At 44.0% G+C, this 14,273-nt stretch overlaps 1 protein-coding gene across 3 annotated transcripts in view; it reads right to left on the reverse strand.

The window, feature by feature from the left end:
- The window catches only part of Atg16 (Autophagy-related 16), a 456,887-nt gene that overhangs the window by 179,418 nt on the left and 263,196 nt on the right, over positions 1-14,273 (reverse strand). For all 3 annotated transcript variants that reach the window (XM_075682849.1, XM_075682848.1, XM_075682850.1), the window contains one exon: positions 1,101-1,206. In XM_075682849.1, coding sequence (XP_075538964.1) covers positions 1,101-1,206 — 106 coding nt within the window. The remainder of the gene's footprint in view (positions 1-1,100; positions 1,207-14,273) is intronic.

The raw sequence follows: 14,273 nt of genomic DNA on the forward strand, positions 1-14,273 counted from the left end.
GCGATCAAGCACACGAGGGGGCGGATTGGGGGCTACGTTGGCACGTGCCTCGATTTCTGGCACGTCTTAGCCGTGGCTGCGCATGGCTGTAAACGTGGCTGACCGCATATGCAGCCGTGCACGCTGCTTTAGTGGTAATCTTTTGCATGTGCAAAGAGTGAGTGTCCAGAGACGGCATGGCATCATGTAAGTTGTCTTCCAGCACGTTTAGTATTAGAGGTTGTGCAATGTCAAGTTTTGGTGACCCGTTGGTGTGGGAGGCAGACGAATCATTCGCTCCCCGTTGCCGGCACTTTTCATGATAGCGTCGTCCCAGTGTGGGCGACACAATCAGGTGCAGGGGCGGAGTGCATGCAAAAGTGTGGCTGACTGCTTAATTCGTACTGCCGATGTGAAGATATTGTCGAAGGGGGAGGAAACCATATCATTCATCGCCGACTCTCAAATTGATCAAAATGAGTTGGTTTCTCATTCGTATTTGCTTTCTTCAGTTACCTGATAATTCGGGTAATTCTGCGGCCCCTTTCCACGTATGAAAAATCGATTGGCGACTGTGCTTATTTGCATAAAAGGTTGAATTTCAATATAACAAAATTTCGATATAACGAAGCAAATTGCTGATTTTACCAACTTTGTTATATCGAGTTTTAAGTGTACACTTCCCATCTGGTCAATAAATATTGTCAGTTGAAAGTCGGTGCATGTCCCATCTAGTTGCTTTTCATCCCCGTGTTTTTTTTTGTTTTTTTCACGTTGTTTGCTGTCAGTGTCATTTAAAATCAACTACAAAATTTTTAGGTTCCTACATCTCTCTTGTAATCTATATTCTTATGGAGAACACATACATACAGCACTTCTAGCACTGTGTGTGTCTATTTCGTTGTGTGTATCTAATGCGCTCGAAAGACATTGATTGTGCTGCACCAATTAGCCCAATGCTACACCTTAGCTTTGTAATCTGTTGATAAAAAAAGCCTTAATCCTTTTTCTTATATATTTATAGCGGCATGACTGCACAGATGCGTCAATGAACAACAACTGCATGAATGGGAGTGCATGTCAAATCATTCTGTCACACAACATGGAATAAGCTCCCTCACCCCTGGTGAACTCCCAGATCTTCACCTTGCGGTCACCCCCGCCCGTGCACAGGATACGGCCAGAAGGCGAGAACTGCACTGCATTCACTTCACCATCATGTGCCTCCTGGGGAGGTGGGGACATGACAACATGGTGATCACTGACGTAGGTCCGTTACATCCCACAGCACATGTGCATTCCATGTTAACAATCTTCAGATGCACAAACTTTTTCAAGAAAATGGCATTACTGAAGAATAGTACAACGGCAATAACAAATCAGTGATAATAAAATGAAGACATATTTGCTAGGAAATGTAAGAGTGTGACATGGCGGCTAGCAGGTAACCATCCTTCCATTAATGGCCCTTTCTGCCTACAAAGCACTGAAGCAAATTTTAATGTAGAGGAGTACGCATTTGGGCTGGTTGGTTAATGATTACAAGCAGAAAACAGTGCTAAATGACTGGACGAAGAGAGGGACACAGGCCACAGCGCTCAATATTAAGTGTCTCTATTCTTTCAGTCAGCATATATATACTCTAGCACTGTTGCAAAGCACACAAAAAACAAGAGAAATTCAGCATGCACAGGGGCAATAAATTACAGACAACAAGACAGGAAGGCGATCTCCTTCGGATGAGTTAAATGGAGGGGAGGCTTACGCACATGTCGCCACTAATATGATTGTGAAAGGCTTCAGAAATAAGACAGGTGCGGTCATTGTGGTAGTTTCACCTGAAGGTTACATCTTTAAAAGACGACTTGCAGCCGCACTCATTGCAATGCAGGGATAACTGACTATCTCTAGCCTGTTTTTGAACCTTGTTTGAGTGTTGCGCATGCGGTCATTGATGCACTGCCCCGTTTGACCGATATTGAATTCTTGCATTAAAGAGGAATCTCAAACTACACAGTCACAACAGTCAACAACAAACCGCTGCCTGTGCTGCTTTTTACAACTTTGCCTGTTCTAGGTCCCCTGACTGACTTGTTGGCACAGGAAACTTATTGTGGACAGTGAGCAACACCCTAATGCCTGCCCTGCTGGCAGCCTTCTTGAGATTATGTGCAACCTGGTGCTCATGTCGGATAACCGCAACCATTTGAAATGAGTGATTGTCAGATTGAGGTGCTGCCGATTGCTTAAAAAATTAAATTATGGGGTTTTACGTGCCAAAACCACTTTCTGATTATAAGGCACGCCGTAGTGGAGGACTCTGGAAATTTCGACCACCTGGGGTTCTTTAACGTGCACCTAAATCTAAGTACACGGGTGTTTTCGCATTTCGCCCCCATAGAAATGCAGCCGCCGTGGCCAGAATTCGATCCCACGACCTAGTGCTTAGCAGCCCAACATCATAGCCACTGAGCAACTACAGCGGGTGCCGACCGCTTGCTTTTAAAGATTGCTGCGAGGCTTTCAGCAATGCTTGTCAAAAGTGGTAATGGGTAACTTGCAAGCTTCAGCCTAGCTACTTGCAATTTTGAAGCTTGCATCTACTTGGTGGTCTGAATCTGCGGTCAAGAAGGCGAGAATTTACAATTAAAATTTAGCGTTAAAAAATCTGGTTTTATGGAATTCAATGACACAGGGTTACTACCAAATTGACATTTTCAAGTTCCCCAAGTTTTTCAAGTTTTCCCGGAGTGCCTTTGTCAAATTTCCCAAGTGACACAGAACATTGTTTTATGCCAAGACGGGCTGACACCACGTCGAACAATGCTGTCACTCTTGATCAAGCATGTTAAAAATAAAAAACAACTATCTCTAGTTAGAATATTAAGAAGTAATGTTTATTTTATTCGAAATAGAAAACTGAAGAGAGGGTTTAGTAAAATGCACAGTGAATAAAATATCTTCGAAAAAGAAATGGTAAAACCCATTGCAAATCAAGCCAAACATTTTCAAATATGCACAAAAAGAGATGCGTACAGAAGCAAATATTTTCGAAAACGAGCCCTATTTAGCACTCTCATTCATATGAGGCCTGAACTTTGTCGCAAGTACGATACTCTCTCAGTAGCTGGAAAGCCAACCTCAACTGTCCTGACATAGTCTCAGCCTGCACACAATGGCTCAGTGTTGCATTTCATTGCTTAAAGAATTTATTTTGGTTTGGATGAGGGAAACTTGCACCTTGGCGTCAGCCAACACTGCTTTTTTTGAGCCCAAGCTCCTTCAAAGATGCAGCGGCACAGTTCCTTTCCCATTCATTCCTCAATGCGACGGTCCTTTCTGTTCTCGTGCTAGTTCCGCTGCGCGTTCACCCCATGGACCATTTGAAGCATCCTTTTGGTCACTTGTATAGTCAACGTCTGATTTTTCAGACTCTCCAGGGGCCGCAAACATGCCCGAAAAATTGGGCAGTCAAAAAAAAATAAATACATGTATTTTACTGCTCTAAGCGCTCAAATCACCACAGGCACGTCCGAAAAAGCTCTGAAGGCCTGCCAGTATACTTATTAGGCACATCGGTGCTCCCACTGTGACAGGATATGGTGGGTGCATGGGTTTATGATTTAGGAATACGTATTGTGTCCTGTGACAATTGCCCCTTCCCATGCTTAAACTTCACCGCAATACTTCACGTATTGCGGTGAATTTCACTGCAGATCAATGCTGTGCTGAGGTGAAGCTGCCTTTTGGGCACCCGCGTTATGCAACGCGCCGTTCTTTCTGAGCTTCGAAGCTAATAGCGAGGACCACAAGGCGTAATCAGTGCCATTGCTGAAAGCAGCAAATTCTTTCAAGGAAAATCACGGCACTGAACGGCAAGAACCTTAACAGCGAACAACAAAGCAGCTAGGCTTCGCGTTGCAGCGGTGGTGGCTACGGCTGCCAGCGAATTTGCGTGCAAAGTGCTGGTTTGAGACACCGAGATAATCAAAACAGCGGTATTGGCTTTCATTAGTGCCGTTTTGGCCCTGCGGTCGCATCAAAAAGTATGAAAAATCGAACTACAAAGGGTTTTTGTGACCAGAATTTCAGACGTTCTTACATTATACATTATATGGGGTACGTGGTGCCGCAAAGCTGTCGCATGTATCGATTTGGTAGCCTTTGAATACCACTCGGTCTTCGTACCTCTACATCAAAAAAGTCGCCCATGTCATCGTTCACTTGTCGGCTGTGCGAGAATATGTAATATGCCCACACATATCAAATAGATCAAGCAAGCGTCATGTCGCCATTTCTAACTTATTCTTCTTCTCCATCTGCCCCGGCTCCCCCTGATGTTCTCAGGCTTTTTCTATTTCGGCACGCTTAAAGCCTGTCGTGGCAAGTCACACTTCCTTGATTCATCAGCACATTCCTTTAGTTTGCTTGCTAGCTGGCTTACTGTATACAAGGCACAATAAATGCCTTTGTGTTTGTTAAGACTACTGCATTGTCGTTCCTTTGACCCAAGGGCATGCTTGGGACCCATCTGACTGCCCCACGTGGACCTCTTGGAACACCGGAGGGCAGTTTTGTTCAATTTGAGACCTTTGCTTGAACCATTTAGGCCTAGTCCAGTTTGAATGCTACGTCGGCAGTATGCTTTTTTCAGAGCAAGGCTATGGCTCCTGCGGGGTGCTTGAACTAGTTGGTGTGCTAAGGCTTTCTGCAGGTTTGTTGGGAACATTCGTCACTACAAGAGCCACTGGTCTGTATCCTGCAAGAACAAGGCATAGTGCCAGAAGAGCATCAGCCAGCCTGAGGTGACGGAGCAGGGAAGCTGATAAGTGGTCCGAGTCTTTTCTGCAAATAACTTCTTCTATTTCTGGGACTCTGGGAGTCGCAGCTCTAGGAGGCGGGTGGCCCTGGGCCATGGGTGCCATTACAAGCTGTCTGGCATTGCGGCCTGGTACTGAGCGCTCCAACACCATCAGGGATGGTGAGCACACTCTTAGCTGCTCTGTGCAGTGGGCAGGGTAAAACCACCTCAAAGAGCTGGCATCTTGTGGCTGCCTGCTTTGTGACCATTTTGGGTGTTGTGTTTGGATGTTGGTTGCTGTCAAGAGCAATGACTTGCTAGGCCTAAGGCTTTTTAGAGCTTTTAGATATGGTTTTGACAACAGAATAAAGTGTACGGACAGGCACACACTTGGAACTGATTTTTATTTTCCCAGATGCTTCACTTATATACCCTCACGCATGTGAACAGGAACGTACATGGGTGAGGTCACATGAAATACAAACCAAACCTAATCATATCCTATCAGCCAGGAAACCAAACTCATTCTCGTGAAGAGATAACCACAGAACGCTGATCACTGGTCACGAAACTTTCTGATATACATCACCTGTGCTAGTTCCCATGCCAGTGTATCCTTACTTTTTCATAACATGCATGGGTTTTCGAGCAAAGGTTCACACATGCACGCTTTGCAGTGATGCGGCAAATGCAAGCCAGTCTCATTCTTGATTGATAGAGCATGCTCTCGCAAGCGGTCATTTATACAACGCCCAGTTTGACCTATGTATACCTTGCCACAGTCTAAGGGAATCTTGTACATGACGCCAGCGGAACATTTTTTTCAAGAATAATTTTATGTGGTTCTTTACACACACAGCCCTTTTTACAGAAGACAGGCATGCACAAATACAAGAAAGTTTCCGAGGAGCCAAAAACACTACCGGCACATCATACCTAGAAGCAACATTCTTTGCACCTGTCCATGTCTTTTATTCTGTTGTCTGTGTCTTATTTTTTGCGCCTAAAACCATTTCTAAAAGCCATGTACATACTAGCCCGATAGCAGACGTTACTAAACTTTTCAGAGCTGCCCGTAGCACACAGAGGGACACAACCTGATGGGTCATGGCATTGAGGTGTCGCATTTGCGGCCCTCATTCTAACTAGCCTCACACAAATTGAAATTATATGTATGGGTTGAGGAAGTGAGCTTTGTTCGCGTGAACTTAGCATTGAAGAAATAGGTCAGGCAAGGAAACACAATCTCTCCAATGCTATTCACTGCATGCTTGAAGGAAGTATTCAAGCTATTAAACTGAGAAAGCTTAGGAGTGGGGATCAATGGTTCAGCAACACTGCAGACAAATTACAACAAAGGATTGAGTACCTTAACAGAGAAAGTGTAAGAGTGGTGTTAGAGATTAATATGCAGAATACAAAGATAATGTTCAATAACCTGGCAAGGGAACAAGAGTTCAGGATCACCAGTCAGCCTCTAGAGTCTGTGAAGGATTACGTTTATCTAGGTCAATTAATTACTTACAAGGGACCCAGATCATGAGGAGAAAATTTACAGAAGAATAAAATTATGCGGATCCCACTCACTGTGAGAAAAAGAAAGAAGCTTTCTGTGCTGTTTGCTTTGATTGGAAATAATTAGCAGTGATGTTGACGAATGACTGCCGCATGATGTTGACGCATTACTTGAGTGCATGACTGCAGTTTGTCTGCGTAGTACACAGAACACACGACACGTGTTTGCTTGAGGCGTTGTTGTGCGTCACTGTTCATGAAACAAAGAGGGTTGACCATATTTATTGTCTCAGATGGCAGATTACATCATGGTAGAAGTATTAATCATTATTTAAATTATCGGCCTGTACATGCTAAAACCAGTGTCAGATTATAAGGCATGCTCTAGTGGCAGCAGGGTGTCTACCAAGTTGACATTTCCAAATTCCCTGAGTTTTCCAGGTTTTCCCTGAGCACCTCTGCGAAATTCCCTGAATGAGCCAGAACTTTGTTTTACGTCAAGACAGGCTGACACCATGTTGCCCGATGCTGTCACTCTCTAGTAAGCATGTTGAAAAAAGAATGACTTAATCCAGTTTGAATAGTAAGGAGTAATATCTATTTTATTTTAAAAAAAACAGAAGGAAGGTGTTAATAAAATGCACAGCGATAAAAATGGTAAAACCCATTCCAAATTGAGTCGAACATTTTCAAATACGAATGAAAAGGAGATGCATACATAATTAAATTATTTTTGAATACGAGCTATTTCTATCAACTGATAGCAAGGTCATCGGTATGAGCCCTGAACTTTGTCACAACTAAGATTCTCTCTCAGCAGCTGGGAAGTCAACCTCAACTGTCCTGACATACTTTCAGCCCCTAAACAACATCTCAGTGTTGGGTTTCACTGCTTTAAAGAGTTTATTTTTGTTTGGATGTGGGACACCTGCATCTCGGCGTCAGCCAGCACTTTGTTTTTTGAGCTCACGCTCCTTCAAAGAGGCGGCGGCACGCTTGCTTTCCCGTTAATTCCTCAGTGCGTCGGTCCTTTCTGTTCTCATCCTCCTTCTGCACCGCGTCCACCCCATGGATCATTTGAAGCATCCTCTTAGTCAGTTGTACAGTCAACGTCCGATTTTTCGGACTCCCTAGGGGTCGCAATAACATCCGAAAAATCAGGCAGTCCGAAAAAAATAAATGCATGTATTTAACTGCCCTTAAGAGCTAAAATTGACACAGACATGTCCGAAAAAGCTCTTAAGGCCTGGCAGTACACTTATTAAGCATATCGGTGCTCGTACTGTGACAGGACACGGGGGTGCACGCGTGTATAATTAAGGAATGCATACTGTGTCCCATGACAACTGCCCTTCCCACGCTTGTTATGCTTCACCGCGTAACATTGCTGTGCAGAGGCGAAGCTGACTTTCGGAAACTCGCATTACACGACGCGCTGTGCTCTGCAAGCTTTGAAGCCAATCGCAAGGATTACAAAGGCGGAGTTGGTGCCATTGCTGACAGCGGCGAATTATTTCAATGAAAAACACGACACCGCATGGCAAGAAGCTTAACAGCGAACGTAGAAGCAGCTAGGCCTAACGTTGTCGCCGCGGGGGTGACTACGGCTGCCAGCGGATCTGCGTGCGAAAGTGCCGGTTCGAGGCGGCGAGATAATCAAAATGGCGGCAGTGGTGGCTTAGATTAATGCAATTTCAGAATTGCAGTCAGGGCAATATACATTGACTATATGGAGTACGTGTTGGTGCCGCAAAGCCATGCGAATTATCGGCCATGTCTGAAAAATCGGGCGTCCGGAAAATCGGTCGTTAACAACTCTGGCAATACCTCGTGCCGATGACACAGCGTCAGTGACGATTCGTTGCGATTCCTGTTACTGGAACCAGCATTAACACGACTTTCGTTCCCTTTCAATAAGGTTACAGCTAATTTTCCCTGATGGAAGCACAAATTCCCTGAGTTTTCCCTGAATATTTCCAGACTATTCAAATTCCCTGAGAATTCCCGGTTTTCCCGGTTTTCTCGTTTGGTAGACACTCTGTGGCAGACTCCAGATTAATTGTGACACTGCGGTGCTCTTTAACGTGTCCCCAAGCCTAAGTGCATGAGCATTTTTTATGTCGCCCCCATCGAAATGCAGCTGCCGCATTCGGAATCAAACCCGCGACCTCGAGCAATGCCATAGCTGCAAAGTTACTGCGGCAGGCACAGAAATGTTGATTTGACATGTGGCTGCACTTTAATGCAACTCTGCGTATGCATGCTCTACGAAAGTTGTTTACTTGACAAATATGCATGGCGTCTATTTATCAGAAATAGCAGAGCCGTACTGAACCCTACCTTCAGTTTGCCCGCAACCGCTCTTTCCTTGCCTTCTCTCATCTTTTCCTTCTCCCACCCTCACCCCCTGTATGGGTATTGCGAGCAAAGAGCGGCTAGGCCTGCATCGCTTCTACCAACACCACCTATTCCGCCACCATTACTACCATTTCTCTGCCATCGCCCCCTCCTCTCTACCAATCTATCTAGCTTCCCTCTGGACTTGCACGTTGGTAGAAAGGTAAGCGCTGCAATTTCTGCAATGTTTTGCGGGACATCATGGATAATTACAGCTGTGAAGGGGTTAATGTGGCGATGCCCAGGGAGCTCCAGAGGGCATTGTGCACATTTGACATGGTGTAAAGGTCCAAAGGAGTCTCTCTCGTTGCATTTCCTCTATGCCACGCTTCTATCATGTATACACACGCTCTGAACCACCCCCCGACGTAGTGTGGCAGACAGCAGTAGCATCAGCGGGAAAGTCGAAAGAAGAGGCAAAGAAAGCTTCGCTCTAAACATGGGTTGGAGTGCATACGACAGGCATTGCCAGATCGTAAATGGAAGCTTACCACTATCATTGAAAAGATAGGTGCACAATCACTGCATTCTACCGGTGCTAACATATGGAGCATAAACATGGAGGATGACAAAGAAGCTCAAGAACAAGTTAAGGAGTGCGCAAAGAGCGATCCAAACCGCTCTCTTTCTGTCTCTTAGCATTATGCCTAGCAATCTTCGTTCCAACACTCTTTGTGTGGTCCATAACTTATTCTCAAGCTTCTTTGTCAGTCTCCAAGTCTCTGCCCCATGTCAGCACTGGTAAAATGCACTGATTGCACACCTTCCTTTTCAATTATAATGGTAAGCTTCCAGTCAGGAGCTGGCAATGTATGCCGTATGCGATCCAACCCATTTTTATTCTTCTATGAATTTCCTTCTCAAGATGAGGGTTCCCTGTGATTAATTGATCTAGTTAAACATACTCCTTCACAGACTCTAGAGGCCGTCTGGTGATCCTGAACTCTTGTTCCTTTGTCCGGCTATTTATCATTATCTTTGTCTTCTGCACATTAATCTTTAACCCCACTATTACACTCTCTCTATTGAGGTTCCCAATCATTTGTTGTAACTCGTCTGCATTGTTGCTGAACAGAACAATGTCATCGGCAAACCAAGGGTTGCCGAGATATTCGCCGTCGATCTTCACTCCTAAGCCTTACCAGTTTAATAGCTTGAATACTTCTTCTAAGCACGCAGTGAATAGCATTGAAGAGATTGTGCCTCCCTGTTTGACCCCTTTCTTTATAAGTATCTTCCTGCTTTTCTTGTGTAGAATTAAGGTAGCTGTAGAACCTCTGTAGATATTTCCCAAGGTATTTACGTAAGCATTCTGTACTCCTTAATTAGGTAATGCTGCTATGACTTTTGGTATCTCTACTGAAGCAAATGCCTTTTGGTAATCTGTGAAAGCCAAATAGAGATGCTTATTATACTCTACGGATTTCTCGATAATCCTGATTAATGACATGGATGTGATGCATTGTAGAGTATCCCTTCCTGAAGCTAGCCTGTTCCCTTGGTAGACTAAAGTCCAGTATTGCCGTTATTCTGTCGGAGATTATTTTGGTAAATATTTTTATAATACTGGAAGTAAGCTAATGGGCCTATAATTTTTCAAATCTTTAAAGTCTTCCTTTTTGTGGATTAGTACAATGTTTGCATTCTTCCAGTTTTCTGCGACCCTTGCAGTCAATAGACACTTCGTATAAAGAGCCGCCAGTTTTGAAAGGCTGTCTTGCATGTCTTGCAAGGCCCTTCTGACCTCATCGCTAGATTTGGAAGGAGTTTCTTTATCCTGTTCATTACTGTTTCAAATGGAGGTATCCTGACTCCTCTGGGTACTGTAGAGGTCAGTATAGAATCCTTCCACTTCGTTTACTATATCTTCGAGATTGCTGATGATATTACCCGGCTCATCTTTCAGTGCATACATCTTGGTTTGTCCTATGCCAAGTTTCTTTCTCACTGATTTCAGGCTGCATCCATTTTTTACGGCTTCTTGTCTTTCTGACGTTATAGTTTCGAATATCCCTTATTTTCGCCTTGTTGATTAGTTTTGACAGTTCCCCGAATTCTATCTTATATCTTGAGTTGGGCACTTTCATTTTTTGTCGTTTCTTTATTAGGTCCTTTGTTACTTGGGAGAGCTTGCCTCGTTACGGTTTCCTTCATTACCTCTATGTCATCATCATCATTTCTCTGTTCTAAGGCTGCATATTTGTTTGGAAGTACCAGCAGGAATTTGTCTGCCTCTACCTTTACTGCCTCTAGGTTTACCTGCTTCTTCTTGACCAATTTTACTCTTTCTCTCCTCAAATTGAGGTGAACCGTAGCCCTCACTAACCTATGATCACTGCACTTTAGCCTACCTATCAATTATACATCCTGCACTATGCCGGTATTAGCAGAAAGTATGAAGTCAACTTCATTTCTTGTTTAACCATTAGGGCTTTCCCAGGTCCACTTTCTGTTGCTACGCTTCCTGAAAAAGGTGTCCATTATTCGAAGCTTATTCCTTTCTGCGAATTCTACCAGCATCCCTCCTAGCTCTCCTAGAATCAATGCCATAGTTGTCAATTGCTTGTTCACCAGCCTGCTTTCTTCCCCCTTTTATGTTGAAGTCGCCCATTACTACAGTATATTGAGTTTGCACTTTTCTTATTGCTAATTCAACATCTTCATAAAACTGATCTACTTCCTCATCCTCATGACTGGATGTTGGACCCTAGGCTTGTATTACTTTTAATCTATACATCTTCTTAAGTTTGATTACGACTACAGCTACCCTCTCATCAATGTTGTAGAATTCGTCAATGCTGCCTGCTATATCCTTATGGATTAGGAATCCTACCCCGTATTGCTTTTTATCTAGAAGACCTCTATAGCAGAGGACATGGCCGTTATTCAGCAATAAGCCTCACCAGTTCTTGTAATCTCACTAAGGCCGATGACATCCCAAACAATGTCTGATCGTTCCTTAAAGAGTCCTGCTAAGCCAGCCTCACTCGACAGAGTTCAGGTGTTAAAGGTTGGCATGGTCAGTTTCCATTGGCGGCCCGTCCGAACCCAGAGATTCTTAGCATCCCCTGCTGCATTACAGGTCTGACCGCCGCCTTGGTCAGGTGCTCCGCAGTTGCTGGAGACTGAAGACCATGGGTTTATTGAAGAAATAATTTGGGAGGTAGCGGCCAAATACTGCACCAGGGAGGCCAATTCCTGTTCTGGTGAGGGAGTCTCTTTGTTGAAGCTTAGTGGGCCTTCCTAATTTGGTTGTACCTAGATTACTATAGGCCCACTCGCTCTCGGCATCTTTTGCCGGTGTCAGTCGTCACTCCAAGGCTGCAGATGTAGTGGACTGGAGAAGGTGAATTTCAAGCTCACGATCGTAAAATTAGAAGAAAAAAAAACTTATAGAAGGATTCGAACTTCCGACTATGGCAACTCAGCCTTCCACATAGCTCAGTCCGATAACCCTGTAGGTGGCGAGGCTACCCTATCACCAAGTACAGCACAGAGGGCCCTATATGCCTAAAAACTTATTTGTTTTATCCGCAATAGATGCGTGTTTTCCTGATTACGATGGGTAACTCAATATAGAACGATTTTTAAACGGTTCTGGCCTCATAGTTCAGGAATCGCATGTGCACAGATGGCCATGAACACGGCTAGGCAAACCCTACAGGGGTATCGACGACCTTTCACAGTTGCGAATACATGCTCGTGATCTACAGGAGTACAAACGCAAACCTGCGAAAACGAATATAAGTTCAAATTTAGAAGAAATAAATGGATGCAAACTACGACCTTTTCTTTTGTCTTTCTTTTTTACTTGATGAAAATTTTTGAAATTTTATTGTTTGCATGCTACTGCAAACGTTCTCATCACTTTTTCTCTTTCTTAAGCACTACAATCTTCTCTTATGGGGGGGTCTCCCACTAAAAAGTCAGCGTGAGGCATGTCGGTAGAGTCAGTTTAAGTCCACTTAGCATATCTCAAATGCCTGAAAATGTGCTTGAATTACCTGCGGTATACGGACTTTATTGATTGCAGCAAGTGGAATGGCATAGTATTTCTCAATGGTCCAAACATCATGGTTTCGGAGTCTTCCGTACGCAAGCAGCCATGAACGTGACTAGATCGACAATATATTTTCGGCAGCATTTAACAGCACTTAAAACTAGCGTGAAAAAAAAAAGAAAATAAGAAAATGAAAAACCTTTCAGCGCTTACCACGAATTCCCTAGTTGCGTCTGGAGAGAGGTACACTAAACAGTTCACGGTCTCGGCTGCCTGTCTCGTGCACCGGAGAGGTCTTTCTGAACGAGACAGAACTGGTTTTGGAAATCTAGAATTAGTCACTCATAGCCCAGAAGTGCTGTGGGCAACTAGCCAATAGCGCGGAGCCAGAACTGGATGTACGTCACTCAAATACTTCCGATTGTCGCACAAAAAGAGCAAAAAATTGAAGAACCTACTGCAAGACCGTCAGAAATATTTTATGCTGATTTTTACAGTAAATTACATCAACTCAATTACCCAATGGCCCTCAGTCTCCAGCTGCTGCAGAGCACTTGAACAAGGCAGCGGTCTACCCAGTAAAGCAGCAGAGGGTGCTAAGAATCTCTGGGTCCGAACAGGCCGCCAATGGAAACTGACCCTTTCAACCTTTAATTGCCAAACTCTGTCGAATGAGGCTAGCTTAGCAGGACTCCTTAAGGAACTATCAGACATTGTTTGGGATATCATCCGCCTTAGTGAGATAACAAGAAGTGGTGAGGCTTATACATTGCTGAATAACGGCCATGTCCTCTGCTATAGAGGTCTCCCAGATAAGAAGCAACACGAGGTAGGATTTCTAATCCATAAGGAAATAGCGGGCAACACTGATGAATTCTACAGCATTAGTGAGAGGGTAGCTGGAATCGTAATCAAACCTAAAAAGAGGTACAGATTAAAGGTAATACAAGCCTACACTCCAACATCCAGTCACGATGATGAGGAAGTACCGTATTTACTCGCATAATGATCGCACCCCTGAATTTTGTCGTCAAAATTCTATTTTTTTTTCTTTTCCCATGTAATGATCGCACCCCAAGCTTGCCGCAGCGATATGTCGTGTGCCAAGTCTAGCTAATGATGATCGCGCTTACCATCTGTCGAATGCTGTCGAATGCTTTGCGAACGACTCTTGAAGATATGCCATGTGGTCTGTATGCACTAAGCATTGTTAAGCAGATGCCCCATTTCATTCCTTTCATCACTTTTCGCATTTCCATGAAAAAAAAAAGAACTACAACCAAACTTGCCATGGCTTTATTATTTGCAGGCTTCATAATGGTTTTGGTCAACAACAACATAAAGGGCACCTTTCGATTCTTCTCGTTTGCACTTGTAGGCACGCAACAAATCGTGAGCGGCAACGATAGTGGCCACGTTTACACTGATACGTTAGAAGTGTATCCTATTTATACGCCGATGCTTGTAACACATAGAGTAACATAGTAAATGATAAAAGTGGACACTAGAGCCGTTTCGCTGCCAAGTTATGGAGCTTTGCCGATTCCGCTAGGTGGTAGAGCACATCAAGAAAAATGCGGC

The sequence above is a fragment of the Dermacentor variabilis genome, chromosome 2, assembly GCF_050947875.1.
Source record: "Dermacentor variabilis isolate Ectoservices chromosome 2, ASM5094787v1, whole genome shotgun sequence".
Classification (NCBI taxonomy): domain Eukaryota; kingdom Metazoa; phylum Arthropoda; class Arachnida; order Ixodida; family Ixodidae; genus Dermacentor; species Dermacentor variabilis.